We start from the raw sequence: 13084 nt of genomic DNA, 5'->3' as shown, positions 1-13084 counted from the left end.
TGTCCATTTCATCCGTTGGCGTGGTTTTCCAGCCTTTGTGGTCTGTGGATGCATTGCCACAGAAACACCAAGGCTAGGTTGATTCCTCACATCTGTTGAGGGCATTGCAGTAGCCATGCTTGGGCCGATGCTGCTTTCACCACCGGTAACCAAGGGAGACTGTGGCCTATTTTTCGAACATGAGCCTCTGCCTAACCCATAAATGCGGACCTTGTTAACCCGGGTGACATCTGAGCCGGTATCACACTTTGATCTGATTACTACCATGATAATTATCTCCACAGAATGTGGGTGTGGTCACTCTTAGCTTCATTTCTCCCCAAAGACCTTACTGGCATGGGTGTCCCTACCAGGAGCTTGTGCTCCAGCCTGCATTGCTTTATGGTTCAGTAAAATTACTGGGCTCTCCCACGACGACTAGGTGGTGACCACGAGATAATAATAATAACTATTAATTAACAAAAAATAGTGTTCTGTATATATATCTGCATTCTGTTTGCTTAATAAATTACATCACTTATGTGGCATTTGGCATATTGTACAAATATATGTAAATCTCAGATAATTTGAAATCACAATTATTTCATCTCTTGAATTTCAAACTAACAAGGATTTCTTGTAGTTCTTTTAACTTTAAATGCACAGTGTCTGATGCATCCAAAACACTAAAACAATGCTTCTGGATTATCCAAACTTCATGGTTCCATCAAGTTTCAATGATTGAGTTTCCATCACATATGCACTATGCAATGCAATGACAAATGCATATTTTTATCTGTAGATGTATATTTGATTCTATAAAATGTGATTTTTCAAAATATTTGACATTTTACATATTATATTAAATTTACCTCTTCTATCATACACAATGCCCAATTCAGCAATATTGATAAGCCATTAAAATTCATAAACAATCATATAATCCATATAAGAATTTTCATGGCTCATTAATACCGCAATCTTAGAAATATTAAAAAATGTTTTGTATGTATCTTAAATACATTCAAAATAAATTTCGGTTTTGTGAATTTTTTCACAAGATTATGTCTTGTTTATAAAATCATACTGCTGTTTTATGTTACCAGCATAGAGATATGAAGGAGTACATGTTGAGAGTTGATATTTGGCACAGAGTATTAGGTGCCCAAATCATTTGCGCATAAAAAATCCAGACTTGTAGGTAGTCAGGGGACCGAGAACCAAGTCAAATTAAAATCCAAAATAGCTACCCTCTTCTACAAACAGGCAAAACAGGCATCTCACCCCACCGAAGTCAGTTGGGGGGAGAGTACCACCCACAGTCATTCTAAGAAGTGAACTCTGACCTTAGGACTGAACATCTATGTTAAATAAAATTTGTAATCTAATTTTGTAAATTTGGGAGTGCTTCAAATATGGCGTTAAAATGGTTTTATGTCGTTACAAGTGGGTTTTTTTAAACATTATCTAGTATAGTAAAATCGTGGGACCAATAAAAATTTGACGTTATATTAGGGTCATCGTTACATCCGACGACATTACAATCAGGTTAAATTGTATATTATTTGTGCAAAATAAAATAATAATTTCGGATGATACAATAGCCATGATTTTTTTTTTCAAAAACGGGAAATTTTCGTTATGCATCGACAAAAATTCAACCCGGGCCGACATGCAACAGAAAGAAATTTCGAAATTGGATAGGTTAATTTCATTGAAAATGCATCATGGCCAGCGAAGTTTGAATGATCATGCCCAAAAGCAGCGATACCAAAGAAGATTGGAGAATGAGAACGAGACCTGCCTTGAGTGTCAAAGTGATTCCACTTAGTAGTGAGTCTCTGAGACATAGTCTTGTCCCAAATATGGTTTTGCCGTTTTACTTGTTTCACTTACTATAGATATTAAAATTAAGAAATTTTGACTTAATCTATTTTATCTATTCATATAATCAAAAGGCAAAATTTATCTTGTACAAAACTGATAAATTAATTAAAAGAGTATTTCATCTACCAATAATATTTTTGAAAAAACTTATATTTACCCAGCATCTATATTTACTGTATGCATCTTCTTCATCATAAGTTATTAAATATGATTTTAAATTTTCTTTCCAGAAACCAATGCATTTCATTTTGTAGTCAGGTTCACCTGAATTATACAACTATCGTAAATGTCATAAGTATATGCAAACTAATGAAACATGAAAAATACTCACTGTAAATGTCTACAGGTCGACCAAAATAATCCACGGAAATACAGTAGTCTGCATCTATCGTAATGATTTTTTGATCTTTGTCACAAACAGAAAAATCTGAAATATTTTCTCTACAGTAAACATTTGGTCGTGGTATGTCTGTAACTCCACCTCGTATTCTTGTTTGAAACAAGATATCTCCTCTCTGTTCAAATTTAAATTTTCCAGCAATTGGACATTTTAATGAAACAGGATCTTTTGCTAAGAAAAATAAATTATTTGTCAGTATTTGAGCTTTATGTCAAAATATTTTGAATAATGAAAAAATTTTCTTACCAATAAATAAATCATACTTCCAGTTTGGTTTATTTGGAAACATTGTCCAGGAACAAACAGTTGAAAATTCATCCCTTATCATTGCTTTAGCTAAACAACAGTAGAGATTTTTAAATAAAATAAAATAAAATTATAATAAAACTTTTACACTCACCCCTTCTGTAGCGTATAATGTTGTGATGACGAGGAACANACATTACAATCAGGTTAAATTGTATATTATTTGTGCAAAATAAAATAATAATTTCGGATGATATTGCCATGATTTTTTTTTTCAAAAACGGGAAATTTTCGTTATGCATCGACAAAAATTCAACCCGGGCCGACATGCAACAGAAAGAAATTTCGAAATTGGATAGGTTAATTTCATTGAAAATGCATCATGGCCAGCGAAGTTTGAATGATCATGCCCAAAAGCAGCGATACCAAAGAAGATTGGAGAATGAGAACGAGACCTGCCTTGAGTGTCAAAGTGATTCCACTTAGTAGTGAGTCTCTGAGACATAGTCTTGTCCCAAATATGGTTTTGCCGTTTTACTTGTTTCACTTACTATAGATATTAAAATTAAGAAATTTTGACTTAATCTATTTTATCTATTCATATAATCAAAAGGCAAAATTTATCTTGTACAAAACTGATAAATTAATTAAAAGAGTATTTCATCTACCAATAATATTTTTGAAAAAACTTATATTTACCCAGCATCTATATTTACTGTATGCATCTTCTTCATCATAAGTTATTAAATATGATTTTAAATTTTCTTTCCAGAAACCAATGCATTTCATTTTGTAGTCAGGTTCACCTGAATTATACAACTATCGTAAATGTCATAAGTATATGCAAACTAATGAAACATGAAAAATACTCACTGTAAATGTCTACAGGTCGACCAAAATAATCCACGGAAATACAGTAGTCTGCATCTATCGTAATGATTTTTTGATCTTTGTCACAAACAGAAAAATCTGAAATATTTTCTCTACAGTAAACATTTGGTCGTGGTATGTCTGTAACTCCACCTCGTATTCTTGTTTGAAACAAGATATCTCCTCTCTGTTCAAATTTAAATTTTCCAGCAATTGGACATTTTAATGAAACAGGATCTTTTGCTAAGAAAAATAAATTATTTGTCAGTATTTGAGCTTTATGTCAAAATATTTTGAATAATGAAAAAATTTTCTTACCAATAAATAAATCATACTTCCAGTTTGGTTTATTTGGAAACATTGTCCAGGAACAAACAGTTGAAAATTCATCCCTTATCATTGCTTTAGCTAAACAACAGTAGAGATTTTTAAATAAAATAAAATAAAATTATAATAAAACTTTTACACTCACCCCTTCTGTAGCGTATAATGTTGTGATGACGAGGAACAAAATCAAAGCAGATAAAATCTTTTTGACTGAAAGTAAAAAACACTTTATATTTCCATCTTTTATTCATTTTTATCCCCAAATAAATTTATGTTTATAAATATTCTTTTTATAAACTGCTTTACACTTGAGAATCTTATAAGTCCAGTAATAACACTTTAATGGAAAACTAATGTTTTTGACCATACCCCAGTCTTCCTCAGGTTTTTAAAACCAGTAAGACTCAAACTTGGAATACAAAGAACAATATTTACAAATTATTTTTAAAAAACCTATGGAATGTATGGAACAACATGTTCAAAAATTATTTTAAAATCTATGGAACAATCTAAGCACATGTATAAAACTTTTATCCATGCATGTTACCATGGCAATAGAACTATATCAACACCATAAACAGTGAATAATACGATGTAAATAAAGATACAGAAAAAGGTTGCTAACTGCTGGTGTTGCCTGTTTTTTCATAACAGTACTGTACCTCCATGCGTATGAAACATTAATGGTGTCATTTGTGTCAATCCAGTTGCCATGTAAGCCAGCTTTGTAAATTTCTAATGCCTCAAGGTTTCAAAGGTGTTCAATTTGATGTGACAATCTGACCAGTTTGGCTTTATAGAGGTCAGCCCGTATGTTGGGGACTGTGGCATAGGTGGATAGGGTGGTGGTGTGCCTTTTGTTAGTGATATCATATCTGTGCTCTTGTAATCTTTTACTTAGAGAATGCTTTGTGGACCCAATGTATACAAAATTCCTTTAAAATCTGTTGTCTCTGAGGGAAACCATGTATACACCAAGTGTCCAATTTGTCAATCCTGTCATTGCCGTTGCACAATAGCCCATATACTGTGTTGGGTCTCCTATAGACAATCTTTGTGTTTGTACTGGTAGCAATTTCTTTGTAGATGGAGTTTAGATGTTGGATGTATTACACCACTGCGTGCAATTGGTTATTATTGTCATCTTGGGTTCCATTGGGCGCTACCTGTGTGTTAGATATGTTAAGTGCAGCTAGTTGTTTGGAGTATGGGTGCGATAAGTTGTGTATCAGACCTCTACTATACCCGTGCCTTACAGCTGTGTTCTCAATGCATTTCAACTCTGCCATGGTTTCCTCCCATCTGGTATGGTGCGTGTATGCCCTTCTCATTAGTGCAAGGAAGGCCATGATCTTATAAGAGAAAGGGTCTGCAGAGTTTGCAGGGATAAATAATGGTATGTAGCACGGTTTATAATAGATGCTCATTTCCACCCAAATGTTGTCAAGGCAAATGTTGATATCAAGGAAATGAGCATTTGTGCTACTCTTCTGATTTAGCATGATGGTAAGACCATATTGGTTGTCATTCATGGAACTCACAAAATCATTTATGTCTGGCTCAACCTTCCATAGAATAAAAAGGTCATCAACATACCTCTTGTAAACTAGAATGTTTGATAGGAACAGAGGTATGACTTTTTGCTCCAGCTGTTGAACTACTAACTCATATAAATTCCTGAGAGGGAGCTGCCCATAGGTACACTCTGTTTTTGTAAGTATGTATTCTTATTAAAGCAGAAGAAAGAGGTATAATACAATAGATGTGCTAGCTCCAATACATGTTTACATTGCACATTCACTCCGCGGTTGCTTAGTAATAGACCTCTAAGCACACAGAAGCATGGTTGTATTTTGATTGAGGGGTATAGGGAGATGAAATCAAAGATGGTAATATGTGCTTCATCAGTTATCCTAATTTGCTGAAAGATATCTATTAGATCAGTGGAATTCTTGACATTCCAAGGATACCCATTCAAGCATTCAGATATAAAGTTGTGTACTGCACATAACAGCCTAGTAGGATACCTAGCTTCATCTAGAATGGGTCTCAGGTCACCTGATACACCTAGGCTATGTGCATTTTTGCAAACGCAAATAGCCTAGGTGTATCAGGTGAGGCAACCACTGTCCTGTTTAACTTCCACGCCCTGGCCAAGGGAGTTTGCATGAATTGTTTCACTCGTGCTTGTAATCTGTTTAGGTACACTTCCTTGACGGATTAAAAATAATTTGTAAATACTGTTCTTTGCATTCCAAGTTAGAATTTTACTGGTTTTAAAAACCTGAGGAAGACTGGTCTATGGTCAAAAATGTTAGTTTTCCATTAAAGTGTTATTACTGGACTTTTAAGGTTCTCGAGTGTAAAGTATCAATATATGCATTCCAGTAATTATCTAAGAAGTTGTTTTACTTTATAAACTGCTTTTAAAAATTAATGTTACCATCCATTTATTCCAAGTCTTGCCAATAAATAACGACTATCCCTTCTTTCATGGCAGATGTAAACTTGTTCTTTTTCTCTTCCCTGGTCGGGTTTCCAACGTTCCACAATATGGGTTTCATTAATAGTTACTTCTGCATCAAAATTTGCTGTGTTAATCCAAACACCTTTATAATTGTCAGGGAGTTTACATTTTGGTGGAATGGATTCAGACTTCACTGAAATTAAATTAAAGATTTGTATCTCCTTATTTATATATTATTATAAGTGATCTGCAAACTATAGCAAATTTAACTGAGAAAATAAATAGTTATAGCATCATACTTGATAGAATGTACAATACTGTAATTAACAATAGAAACTAAGAATAAGAGAAGAGGATTTTGGTATATAACAGTAAAAACAAAGATGTTATATGGATTCTAAAATATTTAAAAAATTATATTAAAATATAGTAAACCAGTCCAAAATAGAACTTGAATAAAATGGAAACTTGCTTAATGGAGAAAACTTTGGAACATAATGATTTTCTATGTTAATTTACCTATAAATCAGAAACCTGTCTAACATGAAATGGATGATTTTGGTAAGAAAAACCTACTTTACCCTGGATAAAGCAGAAAATTAAGATTCTGTTTGTAGACAAAATCATGTTCAGTTATAATAGTCACTGCACTGCCATCAAACCTTTTCAGAAAAATAACACAGTTTTTGTTAGAATTAATTGGGCAGAATTAAATCCTTTTAAAAATAGAGATCTTTCAAGAATCAAAATAAGTTTCTAAGAATAGAGTTTTTGAAAGAAAGCAATAAATACAATTTGTGAAAACAATGAGAATAAGAGAATGCTGCCAATCTGCTTTGTACAGAAGTAACTAACTAAAAAGTATGGAGTATTTGAAAAAAGATGTTACCATTATTGGCAATTACAGGAATTGAAGTTAATGATTAGAATATTAAAATGTCTCAAAAAGCCAGATCACAAAATAACATGGTCTCTGCATTACTGTAATGTAATTAGAATTTCTGATAGAAGAATGAGACATGTTTTGTGTTTTTTTTTAACTCTCCATCCTGTGGACACTAAGGCAACCTTTTAATCCTACTTTATCATGAGTTTCATCAAGCTCACAGGAGTGACTATGAAGAAGGATGAACCCTGAAGGAAGGCATATCCATAAAAAATACTTGGGAAGTTCGCCTCTCAAATTCAATCCAGGTCCTTCAGAACAATGAGTTGATGCCTGAACTATCTTGACCACCCAAAGTTCCAAAGAATGAGAGACTAATTTTTGGTTCTCAAAGTGGCTTGTTCAGGCTTGCAGGATTCTACTCAAATATTTGTTTTAAATTCCATGACTTTTCCTGACCAACTTTGCACAAATTCCCTGAATCTCATGTCCCTTATAGTATGGCACATTAACAAAATAAAACAGCATTTGACTTACTATCCATATGTGCTATTCCTTCTGCAAATTTTAATTACCATATTTACTTGGGTATAAGACAATCTCGCATATAGGATGAGGTGTGACTTTAGAGATCAAAATAAAGAAAATTAAATTTATTTATACAATTCTAATTTTATTTTGTTTAATCACAAAATATTATCAAATGCACATATTAAGGCAAACAACCATGTTTGCCTTAATATGTGATGAATGGAAAACAAAACCAAAATATTATAGTGCACATGACCGGAAAAAATTTATTTTTAATTATTCAGAATGTGCTAATATTCATTAAAAATTTTATATTAGTTAAATTGTTATAACTACATTTATAATCACTGCTAAGTGACCTGTATTTCATTAATGTTTTATAAATAACGAGAAACTATTTTCTGAGAATGAATGAGATGCAACATGGTTTTATTTGATGGATGTAGGATTAAACCAATAAACAAATGGTGTGTGTCTTAATTTGTTTACAGTAGGTGTCAACTTACAATAAATAGATTGTAGACCTATAAAGTATACACAGTTCACAGAAATGATTGCAAAAATGTAAAGAATCCTTCGTTCATGCATATAGGACAATCTAAGTTTTTGAAGCAGTGAAAAATGAATAAAAACCTCATCTTGTATGCAAGTAAATATGGTAGTTATTTTTTCTAATTAACAGTTATATATTTTTTTATAATTGCCAAATTATTAAAACTAAAAATAAAATGTTTTATTAAATTAAAGTAGTTTATTCTGTTATTAATTATAATTCACAACCATAAATCTACATTGCTTGAAAAAAAAAATAAGAAAAGCAATTATTTATTATTCATTGACAAATCCTTTATAATCCATGTACTGTACAGTGGAACCTCGCTTAACGATCATCTCTCATAATGAGTAATTCACATAACAAGCAAATTGTAAAAAAATGACTCACTTAACAAGTGACGTTTCACATTATGAGTAACAAGGAGAGGGGAAGTCCCAGATTGTGCACATACTACATCAGTCTGTATTTAGCACTTGTTTGGCTAGCATCTTTGTGTCACTTGTGATCACACATTTTTCCAAACTTGTGTTCAGACATATTACATACTAGCAGATGAGCCCAGCATTGCTCAGGCAAAAAGTAGCGAGAGCAAAGATTAAGATTATTAGATTATAGACGATCTTACCCATTTTCACTGAGAGCAAGGATTAGGTCTCCCCTCTTCCGAGACTAATTAAAGAATTTTTAGATGTGTCTAAAGATATGTTCCTGCAAAAATGCAAAAAACTGCATCTAAAATAGTACAGTAAAGCAAGTTCTTAAGGGTAATCCTTAACCCTCTCCCTCTTCCCTGCAGTGATTTCTAAAAATCCCTTCTTAGGGTGCACTCTCATGACGTACTGCGTACTAAATTGCAACTTTCAACTCCTAACCATTTGGGCTCTGCGCTTATTATTATTAATTAATATCAACCCATCGCGATTATATTATATAAACATCAACAACCATAGCCTGTTACAATAAACACGTCAAACAATATGCCAAATTCTTGGGCTATGTAAAGGCTATAATTAAATATTAAAAATTACTGTATTTCGATTATTTTTCTTTTCTGCAAATTGAATTTACATTCCAGGTTGGTTCATTCCGAGACAGAAGAAATGATGATGATGATTCAAGGTCCTTAACAATGTACAAGGGAGGTTTTTTTCAAGCCTCCAATGGTCCATAATATTTTATGGACCATTGGAGGCTTGAAAAAAACCTCCCTTGTACATTGTTAAGGACCTTGAATCATCATCATCATTTCTGTGTAAGTGTAAGACAAGTGTAAATAACAAAATGAATTTAATACCAAAAGTTAGGTACAAATATGGTTACTTTTTGACATAATCACCGTGAAGATTGAGGAACTTGTCATATCTGTGGATGATCTTTTCCATTCCCTTGTCATAGAATGACAAGGATTTAGATAAGAAAGTTCTAGAAGGAAATAGAACAATAGGACAAAGGGTAGAAAGAAGAGATTAAACTAAACTTAAATTAATATTTACAAAAATATAGCATACACAGGTTCCACTGTACAAAAGTATATACTTATTAAACTTACCTCATAATAAATTTCCTGAACTTTATAAAATAATAAATTGGAAAAAAATCAGAAATTGTTTTGTTACACAGAATTATTAAAATAAAAAATGATAAATAATTTTAATTTAAATGGTATTATTTATCATTTTTTGAACTTTGTAAATTTTTGGGAAAATTTTGTGTATGCTTGGGAAAATTTTGGATCCTAAAAATGGACCTCTTTTCATAAGTTGTATTGCACCATATTACTTCTTATTGCCTGCAGATGACTACATTTAGTCAAGCATAATGACAGCAAAAATTCAACAGGACAGCCAAGGAGGTAAATTCCCTGACTTTTTCACAATTTTTGACATATTTCCTATCTTTCCTTGACTTTTTCTGAAAACTAATGAAAATCCCTGACTTTTCTTAGCTTTCCAGGTGTGTAGGAACCCTGACCATAGTATGAATTCAGAAGGATCACATTTGAGAACTCTTTGTATTCAAATACACAGAGGAACAACAAGAACTTTTTAGAATGGAATATTTCTCAATTTTGCATTTGAATAGGCCCATCTTCAGATAGAATTAGTTTAACTTGGCTGAAATTTAACAATAAAATGTTTCTTATATACGTATAAAAATGATTTTACTATAAAAATGAATGTAACTGTATAACATTTATCTGGTATTATTTGAAGATTTAAAATTATTAAACCTTTTCAAAATGGAAACAAATATACAGTACAATGCAATTCCTGTTTACACAGTGTATACACAGATTTCAGTGTATTAAAAAAAATTCTTCTTCATAAAAGAAATTCATAAAGGTCTCACTCAAAAAAGGTTTCACATCAAAAACTGAAATTTTTTAAAATCAGACTATTTTGATAGAGGAGAAAGTTTCTTTATCTGTTTAGCTAAAATTTTAGTTCAAATAAAAAATATGGATACGAAAATTAACNAGATATAGAAAATTCTTTAAGAAAAATAAATACACCAGATTGGATAATTAAATTATGCCTAATTGTAATGAAAAATAATTATTTTCAGTACGATAAGAAATTCTACACCCAAACAGAAGGAATACCTATGGGTACATGTATAGGTCCAAAATTGGCCGAAATAACAATGATACAAATAAATGAAAAGATCAAAAATATAGAAGGTATTGAATTTTACAGCAGGTATGTGGATGATTGCATAATAATTTTTGTTAAAACGAAAACAAATGAAAATATAATCATAAATAAGACCAATAAGATAAAAGAGAATATTAAATTTGAGTTAGAATAGTATAGCAACAGAATAGTATAAATTATTTAGATATAACCATAGAAAGAAAAAATAATAGATTAATTTACAAGAAATATGTTAAACCAATACAAATACCCAAAATAATCAACTATAAATCTGCAATTCCGGTCAGCATGAAATATAATATATTTAAAATGTATGTGACTAAAATAAGACAAAGAACAAGTGAAATAGAAATACAAAAACAAGAAGAAGAAGAAATAATTAAAATGTTTATTCTAAACGACTACCCAAAATGTATAATAAAAAAATGGATTAAGGAAATAGATGACGACAAACAACCAAAATTAATAGATAAAGAGAAAAAATTTATTAAATTAAAATATGTCCCAAAACTATTTGAAAGAATTAAAAGTGTAATTAAAAATAAAATCAACTTAATACCGGAAAAAATAAATTCAACTAAAAAACAATTATGTCACAGAAAAAAAGAAAAATATGATATAACAGAGGAGAAAGGAATAGTATTTTCATTTGATTGTAATTGTAATCCAAGGAAAACATATATAGGAGAAACTAAAAGAAAATTAAAAATAAGATTAAGTGAACATATCAGAGCAATTAAAGGAAAATATGCAAATTCGGCAGTATCGGACCATTGTAATTCAGAAGGCTGTGCAATAGATCTAAATACGGTAAAAATTAGAAAAAAGGAAAAAAATAATTATAAAAGACAACTGTACGAGCATTTAAATATAATTAGGCAAACTAATAAAATGAATACCAACAGTGGTAGAGAGATCCACCAATCATGGTTAAGCATTATAAAAGGAAATGAGAATACATTAGAAACAAAATTAAGCAGATACAAACGAACCAAAAGAAGTGAGTGATTTGAAATAATATTTTAGATAATGATTAAATTTATTGTTTTAAACTGATTTTAATTGTCAAAAAATTAGGAATGTGTAAAATTGTATGGTTGCTGTGGATAGTGAGTTTAGGTGGAGAAATAGTGAAGATAGGAAATACAGAAATTGTAAGAATTTTTAAATATTTATTGTTGGGAAATGTCTGTGTTCTTAACTAGTTTTAGTGATAATTGTTCCAAAAATGCTTTTATTGTTGATTGTTGTTAATTATAGAAAGTGTCGTTGGAAGGCCTGCTGAAGAGGGACGAGCAAGTCCGAAACACATGTTTAAAGTGTATGTGTTCAGGTGAACTAAATAAAGAACATTATTTTTGAACTGTAAGACTAAATATCTGCATCCATAATTCCAGTATAATAAGTCCTCTTAATATATAGAAAGTACTAGTAATACAAAATAAATTTTTAAATAGAGTTATAAAAAAAAAGGAACAAAAAGGTATAATAATTAAAATATTTTTGAGTTGTTTCATTAATTTGGGTGTTATGTTGTTTTTAGTGTATTGTGTCAGCCTTACCTAATTGCTGTCTAATGTCATTTATTTGTGTTTCTATTCTTCTCTGTCAAGCAGGCTTGTGATAGAATTGTCTTTTGTGTGTGTCTGTCTGTGATTGTATTTTCAGACCATGGTGTGTTACTACTGTGACTGCCCCAGAATAAATTAATGTATGAATGTCTGAGAGTGTAGAAATTGAATGAATGTAGTTTGGTAGTAAGTGAGTGTTTACACAATTTAATGTTTTTCCTACTTCCTTTATGTGTTGATTTTTGGTATTTGTGGTCTTTGTGTGGGATCTGTACCAGTATATTTAGTGAGTGTTTCCTGAAATATAAGTGAGAGTGTATTAACTAATTCTATGTCTACGTTATCAGTGATGGATGAGGAAGTGCCTGTAGTATCATTAGTTGTAGTTGTTGTATGTGTGCTATTATCAATGCTTGTTGCCGAATTATCTGGACAGGTTACGTGATCTTCATTAATAATGTTAAATGTTTCTGTCTGTTGTTTTTATATTTGATCAGCAACCTGTTGTTTGATAAGTTCAAGTGTTGTTTGTGGGATAAGGTTGTTGTGTATAATTGTTCTTTTTTGATCAATAACCCTTTGTTCGGTGACAGTGAGGCAAGGATATTGTTGTGTGAATCTATGGTGCAGTTGTTGTCTGTATGCTGTCATGTTTGTTTCGAGTTTTGTGATTGTGTAGTAAGTACGGATGATAAACTCGTTCATTTCTG

The 13084-nt window shown here is 31.3% G+C and overlaps 1 protein-coding gene across 1 annotated transcript in view; it reads right to left on the bottom strand.

Annotated features, from left to right (window-relative positions):
* LOC111617800 overlaps positions 1-13084 on the bottom strand; it is a 33212-nt gene that overhangs the window by 4562 nt on the left and 15566 nt on the right. Inside the window, exons 4-8 of the mRNA XM_023359103.1 lie at positions 6153-6369; positions 3855-3919; positions 3701-3790; positions 3386-3625; positions 3212-3318 (exon numbers count right to left, since the gene is read on the bottom strand). Of these exons, the coding sequence (XP_023214871.1) occupies positions 3212-3318; positions 3386-3625; positions 3701-3790; positions 3855-3919; positions 6153-6369 (719 nt within the window). The remainder of the gene's footprint in view (positions 1-3211; positions 3319-3385; positions 3626-3700; positions 3791-3854; positions 3920-6152; positions 6370-13084) is intronic.

Source organism: Centruroides sculpturatus, unplaced genomic scaffold (assembly GCF_000671375.1).
Source record: "Centruroides sculpturatus isolate CEXI.00-Female unplaced genomic scaffold, Cexi_2.0 scaffold277, whole genome shotgun sequence".
Taxonomy (NCBI): Eukaryota; Metazoa; Arthropoda; class Arachnida; order Scorpiones; family Buthidae; genus Centruroides; species Centruroides sculpturatus.
Note: the sequence above shows the minus strand (reverse complement) of the source record. Positions and strands in the feature narration are given on the sequence as shown.